Genomic DNA, 19,477 nt, shown 5'->3' on the forward strand with positions numbered 1-19,477 from the left:
ATTGAAAATAAGGAAAAATAATGAGTCATAATACGCCCACCCACAAACCCACCCACAGATTTTTGTAATACATGGATTTGGTTGCAATAAATCATGCACTTGCACTTCATGTTAATATTTGCCATTAGAGGGGCTTCAAAGGAAGTGGAAATATGACACGGACGGGTCACGGCAGCCGGCCGAGCTGCCTCCGATGTGTGAGGAGGGTCACAGCTCTACAAAGGGCCTGCATATGTATGAAGTGAAGTCCTTTTAAACCAGCTGAGAGCAGGCAGAGCACACTCACCATCAGCTCACACTCGGGGATGGCGCGTCCCGCTCAGCGTGGCAGTTTGCGGTGGAGTCCGGAGTCCGGGGGATGCTGGTTGAATGCCCAGCAGGGGATGAGTAAACATGGCGGCCAGCAGCAGGATATCAGAGTGGTCTAGTGAGCGTGAGTGCTGGAGCCACACTTTATGTGTTCCTCTGTATATTTTTTAGGGAAAGAAGAAGAAGCGGAAGAGGGAGAAGATGCAGGAATCAGCCCCAGGTACGCACTGATCCCTCCAGTTCCTTCTCTGTGTTTCTTTTCATTTATGTCTGTTGCATTTTGAAGTTGTGAGTTACCCCATCTCTCCATAGACGACACATCATCTTTTACAGTATACTGAGTTTGTACAAATGCAGCAACACATTTGCACAAATGCACACACAAATCTAATCATATCTCCCAGGAGACAGAGACAAAGGCCTGTTAAACTGTATATTTATAAAAGTAGTGGTTTACACTAACACGACTATCTCCATTCTGGCTTCAGTAGACTGGCTTGGTTCTGTGAAGGCAGCATCGCCCTTCACTCTGTTTGCTCTGTATACATCCCACCATCCATTTGTCCACTGCTCGCCCTCATCCCCATCTTCACAAATTACACCTACTTTGGGATTAGTCTGTCCATTCTATACGACTACTTACCAACCCTGGGCTTTGCACTATTTGTTTGCCTGCTGCACTACAGAGTGTCTTTCTGCTGACCTTGTTCAGCTGCGCTTATGAGCCTCCTCTCCGCACTGCAACTCTAATCCATTGAGAATAACATCTTAAGTCAAATGCCAGTATTTTTTTGGGGGTACACTGTGTAAGCCAAATGGGCAGTAGAGATATATACTGTCCAGACACCTCAAATTATTATTTTTAAAAGATGCAATTTTCTGCAGGTACCGGCCAGAGAATGAAAACGGCGTACATCTGAGAACATGGTAAGACAAACCCTCTATCCCCTCCCTATCTGATCACTTCAACACATGCCAAGTCTTTTTTAAACTGCTAAACACAGACTTGAGAATAGGTACTCACAGACTAATCCTGAAAAGGTCCACCCTAACCTTGTCATGGTCATTGTGTCAGTGGTGTTCAGGCCGGAGGAGGGACGGTGCTTTGTGTGTGGAGTTTGCTCAGTGGCCGCAGCACAAGACCCGTTGGATTGTCTCTGTGTGTGTGTGTGTGTGTGTGTGTGTGTGTGTGTGTGTGTGTGTGTGTGTGCAAACATGCATGTGTGTGTATGTTGAATGGGTCAATCCAATGTTTTTGTTTTGAGCACAAATGGGATTCAAGGTCAGATGTTGTGGCAGCAGTTTGTGGCTTTTTTCTCTTCCATCATGCGTCAGAAATTACCAAATAAAAAGAGGTTTTGAAAGCTATTGCTTAATAAATCAGACAGCTCACCCACTCAGTGTTTTCTAAACATGGACCAAATAATACATCTGAAAACACTTTTACTTGCCCAGAACCGGTTTTTTTTAACTGCTGTTGGAGGCGAAGACGTCAGCGCCCGGTCCCATATGGGCTCCATGTGTTGTCTCTCGCTGCATCTTTGTGCGATAGAGCGGGATTCAGCAGCTTTTTTGGCAGGAACTTAATGAGATGCTATACCGTAATAAGATGTCATGGTATCTGGGGTTTCAGGGTGTATATAATGCCTTCATAACAAAGCCACTGGGTCGTCGGGTTTTTTAACATGTGAATGATATGCTGGGATATATTGATTCAGATGACGTGTCACCTATCCTTTTTTCCTCTTCTTTTTTTTTTAAGAGAAGGATTAACGCTCTCAATATGTGGCAGCGGCAACTCTATTTTCAGTCTTACTTACTCTCTTTTGGATTACTTTTTTTTCTTCCATCTCCCCCTGGGGGCGGGGAGGAGGGGGGGGGGCATCCTGTTGTTCCGCTCTCTTTCGGCAGCAGAAAAAGCCAGGCAGATGTGACAAATCTGGTCTTGCGTCAAAATCACCCCAAACCAGACAAAGGTTTTCCACTTGATCGATTCCTGACCCGGTGGCTCTCTCTGAACCCAAAATTGGGCCGCTTTTCTTTTCTTTTTTTTCTCTCCTCCTTTTATTTTCTTCGCCACAGTCGTTTTTCTAAGCTCAGAGAAAGAGAGCGGGCTCTAAAAAGCACTTTATCTCTGATCCAATAATTAGCAGCGCCTAGCCGCAGCGGGATGGACACCCTTGCTGATTCTCAGTGACAGCCTTAAACTAATATGCATAATACCAAGGATACTGCCACAACTCCCCGAGCCCTCAATTTATGCAGATCCCAAAGAGCTGGATTGAGGTTAGCTCGCTGTAGACGCCAAACAACATTTTTAAATGAACTTGTTTGTCTATTTCTTTTCATCTGCACCTGCCTTTACCTTGCCTCTCCGCCATGTAAAAAAAAAATCTAAAAGGACATTTGTTACTGAGTTCATTTGGAGACACAACTTCACACACACAACACCTTTTTGTTTGATACACAGTGAACATTGACTGCGTTTGATTTTATTCATAGTGCTTGCACACTCACAATGAAGATTATTCAGCACAACAACGTGAGTTGCTCCCGTCTAAGCAGATTTTATAAAGGGAAAAACCACTTAATACATATTCATATTAACATATTTGATGGCTTCTGCTGAGTTTTTCTGCCTGTTAGGGAAACCAGGAGTCGAGCAGTCGAGCGGTGTTTGATGGCACAACGTTGGTTCTGTTTGTTATCTTTAGCATGTCAAACACTGGGCCCGCCACACTGCTGGCTCTCACCCCAGTGGAACAGCCCACTGAGAAGTCATGACTCTGACAGTGTGAAATAAGGGTTTCCGTCTCTTCCCATCATCACCCCGTGCCCCAGAACCCCTTTTCTTACACTGACTTGGAACAGTTGGACTCCTCCTTTGCGCACTGTTTCTGCACACTTCTTTATTTAGTGTCTCTCTTTCTCGCTTCCTCTTGTTGTGGCTGGATTTCTTCCTTTTTGGTCCATTCTGACTAATCTCTTAACTTGATGCATATAAACTCGTTTCTCTCTCCTCTCTGACTGCTGGTGAGACGCCACAGGATACTCACCCTCTGGACCTCAGTAATCAAACACCCACAGAACACAGAGAGTTTGGATCATTGTTCAATTCACGTAGATTTATTTGTAACCAACAGTTTCACAAATACTGTTAGCTTTTTGTAGGACTGAACCCGCTGATTCACAGCCTTTTTGGATAATTATCTAGCCCAGACCCATATATGCCCTTGAGCCTTTCTCCCATATCAGCCACTCCAAAATAAATGTTACAGGGGGGGAGACACTTTTAACAAAGGTGGCCTTTTAATCTTGCTAGTGAGGGCCTTGGAGTTGTAAACACTTGCAAACTCTCATAAAAGTTCATTTGAGTCTTCTCGCTCAGACTCTTATGAAGGTTGTTGCCAAACAAAATGGATGTCTCTACAAGCCCATTTGCCCTAATGCTTGTGCAAGATGCTGCTGCATTTTCAATCACATGATCCAGGATATCTTTTTTTAAATCATGCTTTACAATTGGTAAAGTCTGGTAAGTTCAGCAAGGGTCATTTTCTAACCTCATGTCCTGGGCCAGAGACATGAAAGGAAATGGGGAGCTTTGGTGGCCTCTCTCTCTCTCTCCCTCTCTCCCTCTCTCTCTCTCACTCTCAGTCTTGCCCGGGCTCTGCTCCCTCTGATGTGTGCAGCCAGTAGTCAGCTGTCAGAAGACTTTGATGAGCGACGAGGGAAGAAGAGGAGAGAGAAGGGCATGAGTATGTTTGGGAAAAAAGGGAGCGTAAGAAAAGGGCCAAAAGAAAATCCCTCATTCTCTCGAGTTCTCAGTTTACCCAATCTCTCTCAACTGCCACTCATCCTTCAGTCTCCATCTCCCATTTCCTTCCCTTTTCTCTCTCTGTATGTGTTGCCTCTCATCTTCTCTCACTCTCTCTCTCTCTCTCTCTCAGAACCTCACTCGCTGCACATTTCTCTCTCTCTCAATTTTTCTCTCTCTTTCGCACATCTGAGCAGCCAGCCACACACTCCGCCTGCAATTAGGCAAGATTCAGCGTCTGCCTCGATTTCCCGAGTCGTTTCAATTTGGCACCGAGCCTCTAGGCCGCCGCGGCACAGCCCAGTGCCTCCACACCCCGCCTTGTTAGTGACCTGGGATAATTGGGGAAGGAATCCGGATTGCAAAACAGACTCTGGGTCTCGCTTTGAGCAGCGCACAGGAGATGAGAGGATGGTTTTTTTTAAACTACTTTTTCACACACACACATACAAAAATATGAGTAGGAGCTGGAGGAGAGATAATTACGCTTAAATCAGAGCGACCCCACAGCTAATGTTTCTTTGGGTAGGAAATAAAATCGGAAATGTTCAGCCCCGCAGACCTCCCGTTCTCTCACTCCCCCTGACCTCCACAAAGCCAGCTCTGTGAAGAAAAATGACCCTGTCAGCACTTAGTATATGGACTTCCAGAGGGTGGCAGTATGTCTAACTCCATTTCATTCAAGTTTGTGGTTTTAGCTTAGAAGAACAAATCTTTAACACTGACATCGTTGTCCTATCGTGGCCTGGCAACCTTATGTGACACTTCAGAGGGGGGGGGGGGGTATAACCCTCTTGAAGGCCTTTGTTTACATGTGAGAAATGCAGCTATAGTGCTCCCATTGTTTAGACTGGGGCTTGAAATTTGTTTTGATTGAGTCACAGGCCTATTGTGTTGTGGTTTGGTCAGCTGCAGTAACAGTATGAGGGTCCAGTCTCTTGGCTTTTTGTGATGTCTTCTACACTTCCTCTCTTTCTCTCTCTTCACCCCCCCACCCCCCACCCAACCCAAATTCACCCCCATGGCTCCTATGTGACCTCTTAAGACGCCCCCTTGTGTAATGATTTTGTAATTAAAGTTCCCCAGATAACACAGGGACACGGATTGAAAGAAGCAGTATTTATTTTAGTATTACTCTTTCTAGCCATTGTTAAAGGAGGTTCAACCTCCAAATGCAGCACAATCTTCTTCTTTCGATTTTTTTCCAGCCTCTTTACTTCCCCCTTTTTTTTTGCTCCGCCTTTTCCTGCTCCTCTCCCCTATCCTGACGGTGAATATGAGTGGCGGCGGAGGCCTTTGAAGCGAGACCACAGTAGAGGCAGTAATTGTGCCGTCTCTTTTGAATGTGCAGCACCCCCCCCTCCTTCTCCCGACATCTCCCGGCCTGCAGCAGCTCAGACTGAGCTGTTCGAGGGCACCCGGCCAGATTTCAGCTGCCTGGGCCCCCAGCGATGCCGCCTCAGATGTGGGCAAAGCCTCCCCCCCCTGTACTCCCATAGTCTCACCCACGCATGCCTGAGGTTTGGGGTTTTGGTGACTCCCCCCTCTCCGTTCCCCTTTTGACCACAACCAGACCCCACCCTTCCCCTTCTCTCCAATATTTAACACAGACGTCGTCTCTTCTCTTCCTTTTCTTCACCCTCTTAGTTTCAGCCCTTGACTTGCTAGTTTCTGATAGCCCCTGTGGAAAAGATACATCCCCTGAGCCTGCCTTTTGATTGGAGGTTAAACACTTCAAAGCCTTTATTTTTTAGGAGGCGATTTCTTTGATGTGTTATGTCTCGGAGCTGAAGAGCGTGCTGACAGTGCAGGCGTTTTGTTTCAAACATTGCTTTGTCTTTCAGGTGCTATTTTTTTTATTTATTGCCCTGCTCCTTTTTATTTCCCCCTTGTGCCTTTTTAGAGCGGTGCTGCTACAAAATGCATTTCGCCGAGGCTCCTTTTGAAGCGGTGTCACCGAAGCCAGCTGCATGTTCCGGGCCACGGTCACCGCCGTGCCAGGACACGCCGGCGCACTAGACTTTAATCTAAATGTGGAGACAATTATACTTACCAGAGCTCACGAGTCTGTTCGCCTGAGGCCGGCTCAGCTGACCTCAGTGGATGATGCAACAAAGTTATGGCACCTAATGTGTTCTGCACCTCAGGTTGAAATTAACAAGCAAGGCAGCGACTTCTGCATTCATGTCCTCATTAGATTTGAAAGATACTGACAAAAATGTTGGTTCTACTTCTGCCTAAACACATGGCACTTATCTGTGATGGTTGTTGTGACTCATGTGAATTGCACTGCATCCATAGTATACATATATACGATAGTTGTACAAATGAATCCAACATTTTTGGTTGTTTACTGGAGGTCAATCAAAACGAGTCCCTTTGTGGCTCGAGCTTTGGGACATTTTGATGGTATTTTAATTAGGGCTGTCAGCGTTAACGCGTTAATCTATGCGATTAATTTGGCCGCGTTAACGCACTAAAATATTTTAACGCAATTAACGCAACTTTTTTTTATTTTTATTTTTTAATTTTTTTTAAACCGCGGCAGTACGGTTTGACACTGTTTCCGTTTTTAAAACAATTATTTCTCCGCGAAAATAAGGAGCAGAAATCAGTTTAACTCGTGGATGAATCAGTCGGGTTTCCTCCTCCGCTCCTTCCTCCCGTCTCCCCCTCTGATACACAGAGGAACAGAGGGGCGACGTGTCGGGTGACGCGGCGCGGAAAGAACTCGTCACACGAAACCTTCAACGTGATTTGTCAATCCGTTTGTCTGTCAACATTTCGGGAAAAGAACAACCAATGAACACTCAGTAAATCACAAAGGACCTCCCACCTCACAGGTTAGGCTCATTTAGCAGCCTGTCAGTCAGAGAACCAGAGAACACGGCGCGAGGACAATGAGCCTAATTTCAGAGCTGAGATTGTTCTGGAATGTTTGATGTATAACACGTGGGGGTGTGTCACATGCAAAAGACTTTAAACGGTGAATTTAATTTATTTTGTAAAATGTATAAAATGCCCACAGCCTCCAGAGGGTTAACGTGACATATGTGAATGTCAGTCAGTTACCAAGGCCACTGGTTCTGCTGTTCAGTGTTAAAGATGACAGGACCAATGGGGTCTCAATATACTTTTTTTTTTTTTACTAATCTGATGTTTCACTGAAGAAACAATTTATCATCCACAATATTAAATACCTCGCTGGCACTGTATATGTAAGAGCCTCTTTGAAAACACAGCTCTGTGTGAAGTTTTGTCTTTAAAAAGAAGGAAAACACTTTTAAACGCGATTAATCGCGATTAATTAATCGCAATTTCAAAATGTGCGATTAATTAGTAATTTTTTTTAAATCGATTGACAGCCCTAATTTTAATCCATCTTCAGACAAAACAATCAAATGATACATTTGGGAATGAATTCACAGATAAGCGGGTGCGGAATTATTATTACTCGTAAGCATCAATAAAAAGTTAGCGGGGACATTTTTGCGCCCCGATAGATAACGGATACGTGATTACAATAATAAGTTATGTTGGCAAGATTGTACTCAGTTAAATTGCTGAGATGTGATACGTTTCAAATCAAGCACTTGTTTCTTGCCCTATCAGACTTCTTTCAAGCGCTGTCACCATGTTCCCAGATCTTAACAGTTAACTACAATGTCATAATAACAGATAGAAAAATATTGGCCAAACCTAAATTTAAAAAAAAGGTTGTAATTCACCAGATTTGTCTTTCAAGATGACTCCGACATGTCTTTACTTGCATTGCTCTCTATCACTATCGTTTGTCCTCCAAATCCCCCCCCCCCCTCCTCTTGTCGCTGTCGTGGTAAAGTCTGTGCTCGGCCTGTGCTGGAGACACCTCTCTCCACATGGCTTATTTTTTTTAAGTAATTTGTCGGCAGTGTTTTCCTTTTTGATGGCACCAAAAGGAACCCCAGAGCTGTGAGTGGCGGGTGGGTCGGTGGGTTTGGAGGTTAGGGGGCTATAAGGCAGGCGGGCCCCAGCTGCGGCCTCTTTGATTTGGCCTGGGAGGTGAAAGCGGCGATTGAGCCGCGAGGCCGTGCCAGTTATCTTAACCTCCCACACTTCAAAAGCCGGGCGAGAGCTTGTCCGACTCCTTTCCCCGCCCTCCTCCAGCCCGCTGTCCCGTAGCGGGAAAGGAATTGGGGGAGACAGAAGGGGGAGACTAAACCTTCGCTCGCCCTCTGAACAGAGGAGCGTTTCATTTCCTGCAAAAAATGTCTAGCCGGCATTCCTGAGCGCTAATGTAGAGGGAGGAGGAGGAGAGGAGGGTCAAGTTGCTCCTGAATCCCAGTGTTTGTGTCGGCTGGACCTTGTGAAGAGCTGGCCCGGTGCCCTCTGCAACCAACCGCCACGCAAGTACACATCCCTGCTGTTACCGCCAGCCTTCTTTCTCTTTTTTTTTTTTTTTACTTGTGTGTGCACACACACAAAAATGCACACACTTCTCGCCCGCAGCCCCTCAGGCCTCTTCCCCAGGCAGGAAGGCCAAGGCGTTTCATGTCTGTGGTGGGGGGAGGAAAAATGCTCCCCAGGAAACAGGGTGCAGTGCCCGCTTTGAGATCCTGGGATGAAAAGGGAGAGGGCGGCGGAGGTAAATAAAAGCGACAGGGGGCTCTTTCTTTCTCTCGGAGCGCTGCGCTCCTTTCAGCCTCGACTTTGTGCAGCTCGTGGTCAGCTCTCCTCGGGGGAAAGGTGGCCTCTGTCCTGTTCCCTTTTATCCACATGTGGTAAAGCAGTCTGCAGGGTGGTGTGTGTGTGTGTGTGTGTGTGGAGGCTTTTCGACTGTTGAGATGCAGCGAGCAGCAGGGGTCCGCTGACTTCTCTCTTACAAAAACACACTCCTGGCTTTGCCACACTAACTAATACTGCTTCTTTCCCTTTTCTCGTCTTCTCAAAACGCCCATCTCTTTCGTTGCAGGAGGCATCCATCCACCTCTCTCTCTGCCGCTCCACTTTGATCACAGATTCTATTTGATGCCGCTCGGCTCTAAAATAACTCCGTGGCTCGTCAATAACTGAAGCTAACTCTGTTACGTTAGCTCAAGCCCGGATCATGGCAGGGAAAAGAGCACTTATGCAGCATGACAAGCAATTTCCCATCAGGGAGAGGGGCCAATTCTGTGAAGTGGGTTAGGTCAGGTAACACCGCCACATCAACCCGCACCTGAACCGCGTTGGTTTCGGTTCACCCATTACCAACGCGGTTCCATGAACTCTGCGAGTGGAACTGGGTCAATGCAGCGATCCTCCTTGTGTGCGGAGTATTTCCTCATCTTGTTCTGCCCTCGCCCACCTGCAGCCCAAATGTCAACCAGAAGCCTCACAATCGGGCGTTCGCCTTGGGAGAGTGAGAGGAGGGATGAGTCAGTCAGGGGAGGGCAAAGAACAGCGCAGCGCTGCCAGCTGGGTCACAGCGACCCCCATGTCGGACGACATCAAAGCGAGACCGGCCCACATCCTGCCACTGACCTATGACCCCTCTGTAGTGCAGCGCTTTGGCTCGACACAGCTGCAAAGGCTTCCATTCAATCAGCGGTAACACTGCAAACATATAAATAGTGGTCGTCGATGTGATGGCAGGTAATGTGTCCCACGCCTGCATGGTGAGACACTCTCGAGTCATTCTGAGTCATCTTTATTTGTCTGGTTTGGGTTAATGTGTCGTGAATGCGGCCATTGTTTCGGTGCACGTTACTGATGTGGTTCTCATGCTTTCCTTTTGTTGGGAGACAAATGCAGTGACTTCATCGTTCGGTTGATTTAAAAGTCTTTTCTTTTGTCCCCGTCTTTTGTTTTGTTTTTTGTTTTTGTTTTTTCTCTCCAGGAGGGAAACGGAACAATTTCTCCACATGCAAAGCGAAGGCAGCAGCTACGGGCCCTCTGCTTGAGACGGAGGCCTGTTGGATTCCATGAAGACCCTTAAATCTACAAACTGAAGCCTCCAGTTCTCAGAGGACCCCACTTCCCCCCCCCCCCCTCCTCTCCCGACCCCACCCAACCCAACCCCCCTGTCCTGCAACACAGTCACATGCCTCCACCTCCACTGAAAAGCCTCCACTGTTGGGCTCTACCCCCGTCCCGATGGCGCCTGCTGTCGAGACACCGAACTGAACAAGACAATCATGATTAGTAGGAGCACACTCACGCAACCACATTCTCTCACCGGGGGAAAACAACTAAACTTCAATTTGACGTCTGTGTTTTGTCAGCTTTACTGCAATCCCGAGGCACGGCACTGAAAAAACCGCAGCGATTTTGATGTGCGCACAAACTTCTCCACTGCACCGCCCAAACACTCAAAACACCTGCCTCTACATTTCTGTAAGTTATTTTTGTCACCTCGGTTCCTTTGTATAGTTCATTAGGCCGACATTCACTCCCTGAACACCCCCCCCCCCCCTCCCCCGTGCTCTCTCCCTGGATTTTAAAGACCTTTTGGGGTTTCGCCCGACCGACCAAACACCTCTTTTTAGACTGCACTAAGGAAGCCGGAGGAATCTCATCTTGTCTACGAAACGTCCTCAAGACGCCATTTTAGTTTTAATTTGCTTTTCATTTTAAACTGAATTTGATTTTGAATGCTTTTTTGTATCTTGAACCCTTGTTTCAATTTCTCGGTGTATATTTTAGTGATGTGGTTTTTTTTTATATTGTTTTTTTTTATATAGTGGTATATATGAAAATAAGCTTTGGACACAGGAAAGACATTTTTCTTGTTGAAGCATCTTGCAGAAAATTGAAACTTATGGCTTCTTTTGATAACTATTTGTAACAAATAGTGACCTCGGGTCTTGCTCAGATGTAAAATAATGCTCAGTATGTGTACTTTTTAAAACTGTCAGGATATGTCAATTTTCTTGGTATTTTTGCAGGCAACATTAGGACAAAGGCGAGAGTGATGGCTCAGAGGCCTATATTTTATTGTTCTAAAACATGACAAATGAAGCAGATATATATATTTACCCCAGCACTTGGCAGTCTTTCTTTTATTGCAATGGACCTTTGTCTTTTTTCTCTGGTAGCTAATAGTGTGGTCTTTAGCCATGTTGTTTATTCCATGCAAGCATCTCTGTAACATTATGATTTTAATGCTCTCTTTTAGTATTACTTGATGAATTCCTTTTTTTTATCATCATATTTCGGGTCACTGTCATCTTGGTCTAGCATTTTGCTTCCCAAGTGGTCATATTTGAACTGTTTCAACATGTTTTTGTTTTTTTGTAAGAAAAATAAAAAGGCACCATTGGCTCATTTGATCACTTGTGTGGTGGAAAGACAGAGCTGGAAGTGCCAGATGTAGCAGTCTGTGTGTCATCCTTGGAGATTATAATCTGTTGATGCATATTTGGTAGTGCTATGTATGTACAGATAATGTGAAGCAGGTAAAACACATCAGAAATAACATGTTTTAGTCTTTGTGGAAACTTTAAGCTTATTATAAAAACTCCAAAAGCACACAATGCTTGGGGCTACATTCATGCAGTATTATTGTGATAATAAAACAAAAAAGAGACTGAGATCATGCCAGTAAAAACATTTTTGTCAATTGGATCAATTTAAAAAGGGTGAGCTATTTTTTTCTCCCGTCTCTCAATGTTAAGATTGTCTCTAGACTTCAAATAATGTAAAAACTCTTAAGATAACAATTGAATATTGAAGTAAAATAATGTTGTATTGAAGTGCCACGATTAAAGAAAAACTAAATTTATAGGCAAATCTGAATTGTGCCTCTTAAGGATATCATTTCAAGTCAAACAGCGCCACCTTGTGTTCTTGTTGACTAACAGGACAATTTAATGAGGCTAAACATTCCCAAAATCATGTGACAAATGATTGATTCTATGCATTCAGGTCAATTACATTTATAAAATCCCATATATCACGTTTGCCTCATGCACAGTCGGTTAAGTAGTCTCTATCTTAAGTCCTGATTCTGATAATCAAATACACCTTTAACATGTAACAAAGCACGTGCCAATAGGAGAAATAGAATATTGAGTCTTTAAAAAGTTAAGTATAGAAGTGCAAATATTTTTAAACTTTAAACCTGGACCAAACTTCAATTCATCAAGGATGTACTCCATGTATCGTGGCATGCGAGAAGATAACTTCAAATGCGGTGAGTAATTGATAAACAAATTGTTCCATTTGAAACAATACATCATTCAAAGCAGTGTATTTTTATACCACTCAAGCAGCAACCTCGACATTAACTGCAGTTTACCAAGTGGCCACGTGAGGCTGTTTCCAACTTTACTGCAGAAATAAACACGTTTACAGTCCGGAACAAAACCAAAAAGAAAGGCGTTGGTCTCTCCAGCTAGTGTCCCCTTTCCTGTCAGATGGACATTGTTATACAAGTCCGCTGTGTCAGTAATATAAAAGCTTCGGGCTAGGCTTTATGCATCATTAAGGAAATGGCCGCTTTGCGTGCCAGGTGTGACCTCGGCTAATTGGAGTCACCAAACGGCCATTTTGGCTGAGAGTTTTATGTCGGAAGTAATATGGCTTGCTGTGCGGTCATTTGTAACGTGCGGGCGGCCGCTGGAGGACTCGTGCACGCTGGAGCACTCGTGCACGCGACCGTTTTCAACGAGATATCAGGAGTCATTCAACCGTGAGTCTTGTTTTGTATTTAACGTTTCCATTTGGACAGAACAAAGGACTTCAAGAAAAAAGCCACACAAAAAAGCGTGTGCTTTGCTTTATTACGGTATGCGCAAATGTGTACTAAAATGATTGTTGGTTGATATTCACTTTAATGTGCCTCCATAGCTTCAGATAATCCAGCAGGTGGCGGTAATGCGCCAGGATGAGCAGTTGTGTGCCGGCAAAGGCAGCGAAGAAGAAGACGAGTTTATGGACGCAACCATACATTTTCAAACGTACTTCAAAACTGGCTTTGCAGATGTTTAATGTGTTAGGAAACGTAATGAACACATCTGTTACAGATTACGGAGGACACGCTTCACTCTGCACAGCTGAACGCCTCAGGTCACATTAGTAAAGTCCAATAAAAGTTGTTTCTTCCAAATCAGTGTTATTGTTCCACCAATATTAAATGAATTGATGCAAGTAGATATCAGAGGCATTCACTTTTCAACACCACTCGTACAATGAGAACAGACACCAAGTATTTGAAAAATCTATTTTAATTGGATTTAATCTCTTCACACACACAAAGATGTTCTTCAGTACACACACACGTCTAAGTAATTGGAGTGACAGACAAAAGTCGGCCTATATTATAGAAGGCACTTTTTCTATTTCTGTTTCTAATCAGTCCCTGTTGGGTGGCTTAAATTCTGAAGTGCTGACTAGTTTCATAATGGCGCGAGTAAATCACTTGTACTTGTAGAATCCTTCTCCTGTCTTTTTGCCCAATTTGCCCTCTGCAACCAACTTGTTCAGCAGTTCACTCTGGGCGAAGGACGGGTCCTCAGGATTCGCTACAGACCAATCTAAAGAAATGCAAAGATAAAAACAAGTCAAGTGGTTTTCATTCAACATATCAATCCATTTGAATGAGCTATTTGTAAACTACTTTGTATCAGACTGCAACTAATGATTATTATGGACTAATCTTCTGATTATTTCCTCCATGAAGTGATTGGTTTCTAAAAATAGTGTGATATGTCATCAGTTACCCCGAGCCAAAAAGTGCCACGTTGACGATGCTTTGTTCAGCCTCATCAAAAATTAGTTAAAACATATTTAAATTAATAAAATAATTCTAGAGAAAAAGCAGCACATTTGTGAAACTTGAACTCTACTTAAAACGGCTTTCAAAGAATCAGAATCGGAGTAGTTGTCAATTATCTTTACGAGAACATTTTCACATTTTTTGTGAGACAAACTCTGGATTTGTAAAGTAACTGGAGATGCAGTCCAGTATTTCCCTCTGACATGTTTGGGGTCAAAGTAGTAAGAGGAATGGAAAAAAGGCAGAAAGAACAAGAACCTCAAATGTGTACTTAAGTACAGTACCTGAGTAAAAGCACTTAGTAACAATTCACCACCCCTGGTTACATCATACTTAGATGTCCTACATAGTTTTACTCACGATCCATGATGAACTTCATCGTATCCAGTCCTACATAGTCAGAGAGCTCAAGGGGTCCCATGGGATAACCACACCCCAGTTTCATGGCAATATCAATGTCCTCTTTGGTCCCATGACCTGAAGGAGGAAATCGAAAAAACAAAAATCGGAATCATACAGATACAGAAATCCATCAAAAACTAGAAGATTACACTTAAAGCATATCGAAATAGAACCTCAATATGTTATGCTCTTTGAAACACAGATTTGCTCAGAAATAGAGTGATTATATTTTTCACATCCAACTCTGTTAATTGAGGGCTTATTCTGTTCATTATTTAAACAGTGAAAAGACTAACCAAGAAAGCTTGGGTGAGTTTTACTTTATGATCAAAAGAAATGGAAAATGACCGGACCTTTCTTTTTATTTTTCTTCACTGTATCTTTAACAATACACAAACTTTACTATTGACATAAGGTGCACATGCAGGTGTTCATACCTCTCTCATACATTCGGACGGCCTCGATGAGGTAGGGAAGAAGGAGGCGGTTGACAATGAATCCTGGCGTGTCCTGAATAAAGAGGTGTTGGATGTTACCGAGTGAGAGACGACGGCTGTAATGACATCACACAGCTAATCTTACCTTGCAGGACACCGGGGTTTTTCCCAGTATTTTGCTGAAGTTCAGGAGAGAATCGAGAGTCTCTTGGCTTGTTGCTGAGGTTCCAATGACCTGTGAAAGATGAATAGGTAAGCAACTTGTATTCTAATCAAGTATTACTAGCACTAGACAATGGTCTCTGACCTGGGATTTGAACAGGCTGGATCTGGTTCCCAAGCCAGCTCCCCATAGACTGAGCTACTGGCACGGACTGACCAAGCTTTATATTGACCATACAGACATGAGCGTGGATAAAGTAATGTCCTCTAGTTTAGTGTCGGTAAGAACCTGAATAAGCACATTTTTCTAACTGCAGTGGCGGATGGCCAAGAGAGAGGTGGTGCTGCACCTCCAGCAGCTTGGTACATTTAAGTTACCTTAATTATTATTTAATTACTTCCAATGTTATGCAATATATGAACTGTAAAAAACCAAACCTAAAAAAATTTAACTATAGTACTGATGAGTTGGCCGAGTTGCCAGTCAAATCTCCCTGTTTTTTTATTTCTCACACAATCAATAATCAACCTCACTTAAAGATTTAATATTTGTTATCAATATGAGAGGGACACATTGAAGCAGTTCGAAGTCCAATTTAATTTAACTTCTTCCAAGCTCCGTAGAACACAACTTCATGAAACAACGAGCACAATATTAGACGACAAGCCCCACCAGCCCGGTTGAGTGGCGACAGCCAGGTGACTTGAAGGCTGAACGATTGGCTGTCATCACTTCCTTTTATGGACTATTTTATGGCTTTAACTATGGCAGTAGGCCTTTAAGCCAAAAAAAGGATACGACAAATCAAGACAATATTTCTATTACATTTCTGAACAAAGGGAATTCATGTTTAAACATTTTTTTCAAGGTCTGTTTTGTTCTCTCGAGGAGTCTGTTATGAAATGTGTGAAAGATTAAGCAAAACTGAGCTGCTGGTTTGATGGCGTTTACTTTTCTAATTCAGTGGTCTCAGTGGTACATTTTAATTAAAATAAAAGTCCCCTAAAGTTAGAGTCAAAGCTTACTGCAAAAAGGAAAATGACAATATTTAGTGCGAGCAGAAGCCCCCCCAAGGCCTGTAGCTTCATCCAGGAAAATAATATTACCATCACTCACTTTCTGCATTCTTTTTCTTCTCAAAGGGTAACACACTCTACTGTGCTAGAGTCCTCTTGAGAAAATGACTTTTTGGACACTGTATTCATTTAAATTTCATGACTAATCCAAGGACGCATATCTATGTGTATCTTTTATTTCATCCCTCTGAAAGACCTTTGCCATGCACATGCTATAACACTCTTATAACAACCCTTTTCAGAAACCCCATCCTGCGCGGGGTCGTACCTCTACGAGCTTCATCACAGGGACTGGGTTGAAGAAGTGAAGGCCGGCGAATCGATCCAGTCTGTTGGTGGCGCTGGCGATGTCAGTGATGGACAGGGAGGATGTGTTGCTGGCAAAGATGGTGTGCCTAAAAAAAAGTGTGCAGACAAACAGAAGCATACATAAAACATAATAAACAGCAGTTAATAATGAAAGCAGACCTTCCATTTCATTCTCCTTTACAAAAGCCACCAAGTGTACCGTGCCAACTTTCTTCTTAGATTTAGAAATAAGCATTAACAGTATTGAGCTTCTCATCTAAATGATGTCGCTCAAAAATAACACAAAAAAACAGAAAGTTGCTCACGCCGGTGCCAGCTTGTCAAGCCCACCGAAGAGATCCTGCTTGATTTTGATATTTTCCACAATGGCCTCCAGCACAAGATCAGAGCCCTGGACTACAGATGCAGCATCCGTCGAGGTGGACACGTTCTGCAGGGCTTTCAGGATGAACGCTTCACCCGCCTGAAACAAACCAAAATGCAGTACCTACCATTAATTCATCACATTTCACTCTTGTATTTTTGTGTTTATATTTTGTCTGGGGATGTGATGTCTCACCTCTGGCTTGTCAGAAAACTTCTTCTTGACCACTCTTTTGAGGTTCCCTTCAATTCCTTTGATAGCCTTCTTCAGGATGTCATCATTTGTGTCTACAAGAGTCACAGAGTGACCAGTTGATGCAGCCACCTGTCAGAAAGAATTTGGGTGAAAATAACCACAAACACAGCCTTTAATGCCAGTAATGTTGAAGTGCTACAAAAAAAAGTGTATATATATAATACTTGGGACAAATTCCCCAGTTTATATGGCGAGCGACCCCATGCGGCCAAATGTGTACCCTGCAGTTCATCTGAGTCGAGTCTTGTATCGTGACGTCACACCTCAAGGTAACAACTGTTTAATGAATGACACCGGAGCTATTTCACAACACCACTTCCTTATGGGATCAATGAGTCTCTGTGCTGCGAGACAAGACTGCCAGTCACTCTCAATGAAATAGAATACAGCGACAGGCTTTTATTTTGAAAGGTTATACGATATGTCACACCGTTCCGGTTGGACAACTTTCACTCCACACAAAAGAGGAAAGAGGAAAAAGAGAGGAGACTTAAAGAAGACTGAAAGTCAGTGCTCGAAGTGCTCAAGTGTCCGGTAGTAGACACTGGTGGTTGGATTGTTAAATGTACGTCTGCGCAGCCGCGAAGAGCAGCTGCTTCGCGAACTACCGTGAAGCTACTCGCTAGCCACGTGAACCAAAGGCATCGCAATGGCGCTTACCTGTGCAATTCCGGCCCCCATCTGTCCACTTCCGATGATCGTGACATGTTTAATGACGACGTTCCTCACAGCCGAGGACGACAAACCTCTGCAGACGTGATGAGTGAAGAACGCCATGGTGTGTCAACCTGCTGCGGGACGAGCACCTTAAGAAGTAGGCGGAAGGTCGTGGGGTCACGTGATCACGTCGCACGTCGACCTTTCACACAGATAGTTACTCTCGTGTAAATAGACGAAAGTTTTACTTTGTGTACTTAGTTAATTAGTGTTGGTTGTTCAACTCCTGTTCAGGCCGTAGGCATGAATATTCAGAATCTGCAAAAAATAATGTAAAAATACTTACAAATAAAAGTACTGAATTTAAAATGTTAAAGAGGTAAAAAGTAGGCCTACTAATGGCATTGAAGGTAAATACTGGTTACAATAAATGGAAGTACTTTCCACTGTATTTGGAAAATTATTATTCGATTTAGAAATAAATAAAAAGCATGTAATCAAATTGTATTGTTGTAGTTTCTCATTATTGTAAAATACTCTCTCCACTACTTAGCAGTATAGCACCAATTAATCACATACAAGCATACCATGCGGGCACGTGCACAGACATTTTGGGGGGCAGGTGCTCAAACCAAAAAAAAGGGCACAAACTCAAAGAAGAACAACTCATATTGTCATTTAATTACTGGATATATTGTACTTGTGTGATACTGGGTATTGACTCTGTGCAGGTGTCTCTACATACAGATGTTCCAGATGTGTGTGTGTGTGTGTGTGTGTGTGTGTGTGTGTGTGTGTGTGTGTGTGTGTGTGTGTGTGTGTGTGTGTGTGTGTGTGTGTGTGTGTGTGTGTGTGTGTGTGTGGGTGTGTGTGTGTGTACGTCTGGCTCGGCGAAATGAGGTGACCTCTTTGTAAGTATTGTTTATGTGTTTAATGTCCTGTACTCTAGGTGTATACAGTGGGAGGGGTGGGGGAGTGGGTTGTTATATGATATTTCAACAAAAAGATAATTAACAATGGAAATATCAGTTCATGTTTACTGTGTTATGTACCTGTCAATATTTCCAAATGAAAGAATACATTATTTGTTTAAAGAAGAAGAACAAATGTTCTTAAGACTTTACTAAAAAAAAAAAATGGACAGTAATCATTTGACCTCTCTAACAGTTTCAAGAAGTTGAGAGGGGAAAAGTATAGCTGTCAAATAAATGAAGTAGTTTAGTCGGAAGACCATACACCTGCAAGCCCGCGTCATCTATTGCTCATCCATCTGCCAATCATCAAGAAGAAGTAGATGTGCAACACATTAAAGCAAATAATAAGGCTCCATATGCTGCGTGATTAATTACGAGATCATCATTATAATCTACAATATTCCACGATAACAAATTAGATTATATTTACTTTTAATGTTCTCTATACTGTAGCTTCGCATTGTGTGAATTTTGTTTTCTTCTTACATATACGTTGCAGTGTGTCTCATCCTGTACTGTTATTGTTTTATGTGTGTTATGGTCTGCCAAGAGACTACAGAGGCAAATTAGCTGAAACTACAATCTGGTGCAGTGCATCAAATGGTGACATTTATGTTTTAACTGTAAATGATCCCTCTTAAATAATAAGATAATAATATATAATATAATATATTTCATTTAGCATCCATTTTGGCTTTACAGCTCATACAGCTGTACTGAATAGCAACAGATCACTGATAAATAATAATAATAACTCGTATGAATCAAATATATATTTTAAAAATATGGGGGAAATAATTAATATGTCTCTGTATTGCTCAATCGCACGCACGTCAGTCAATGCCATGGAAACTGGACCGAGGATATTTAAGGCCGCGGACGTTCTGATTCTGCCCTTTGCACTTTGGACTTTGACGCGAGCGGACCTCACCTGTGAACCCTCCTGTGAACCCATACCTGTGAAGGAAACTCTGAGACTTT

The 19,477-nt window shown here is 43.3% G+C and overlaps 2 protein-coding genes across 4 annotated transcripts in view; one reads left to right on the forward strand and one right to left on the reverse strand.

The window, feature by feature from the left end:
- The window catches only part of lef1 (lymphoid enhancer-binding factor 1), a 43,399-nt gene extending 31,941 nt beyond the window's left edge, over positions 1-11,458 (forward strand). The window contains exons 9-11 of one of the 3 annotated variants that reach the window (XM_056409819.1): positions 490-529; positions 1,195-1,236; positions 9,981-11,458. In XM_056409819.1, the coding sequence (XP_056265794.1) occupies positions 490-529; positions 1,195-1,229 (75 nt within the window). In that variant the 3' untranslated portion in view covers positions 1,230-1,236; positions 9,981-11,458. Of the gene's footprint in view, positions 1-480; positions 530-1,194; positions 1,237-9,980 lie in introns of all 3 variants that reach the window. The other 2 variants (XM_056409818.1, XM_056409817.1) reach the window with 2 other exon arrangements.
- Positions 11,459-13,290: 1,832 nt separating this feature from the next.
- On the reverse strand, positions 13,291-17,669 carry hadh (hydroxyacyl-CoA dehydrogenase). The gene is made up of 8 exons (XM_056409822.1): positions 17,526-17,669; positions 16,806-16,934; positions 16,552-16,709; positions 16,206-16,332; positions 14,844-14,933; positions 14,699-14,771; positions 14,220-14,336; positions 13,291-13,617 (listed from the first exon to the last, which is right to left on the reverse strand). The coding sequence occupies exons 1-8, from the start codon at positions 17,640-17,642 to the stop codon at positions 13,499-13,501; spliced, it is 930 nt and encodes a 309-aa protein (XP_056265797.1). The 5' UTR covers positions 17,643-17,669; the 3' UTR covers positions 13,291-13,498.
- Positions 17,670-19,477: the final 1,808 nt, after the last annotated feature.

This window comes from Pseudoliparis swirei, chromosome 24 (genome assembly GCF_029220125.1).
Source record: "Pseudoliparis swirei isolate HS2019 ecotype Mariana Trench chromosome 24, NWPU_hadal_v1, whole genome shotgun sequence".
NCBI lineage: Eukaryota > Metazoa > Chordata > Actinopteri > Perciformes > Liparidae > Pseudoliparis > Pseudoliparis swirei.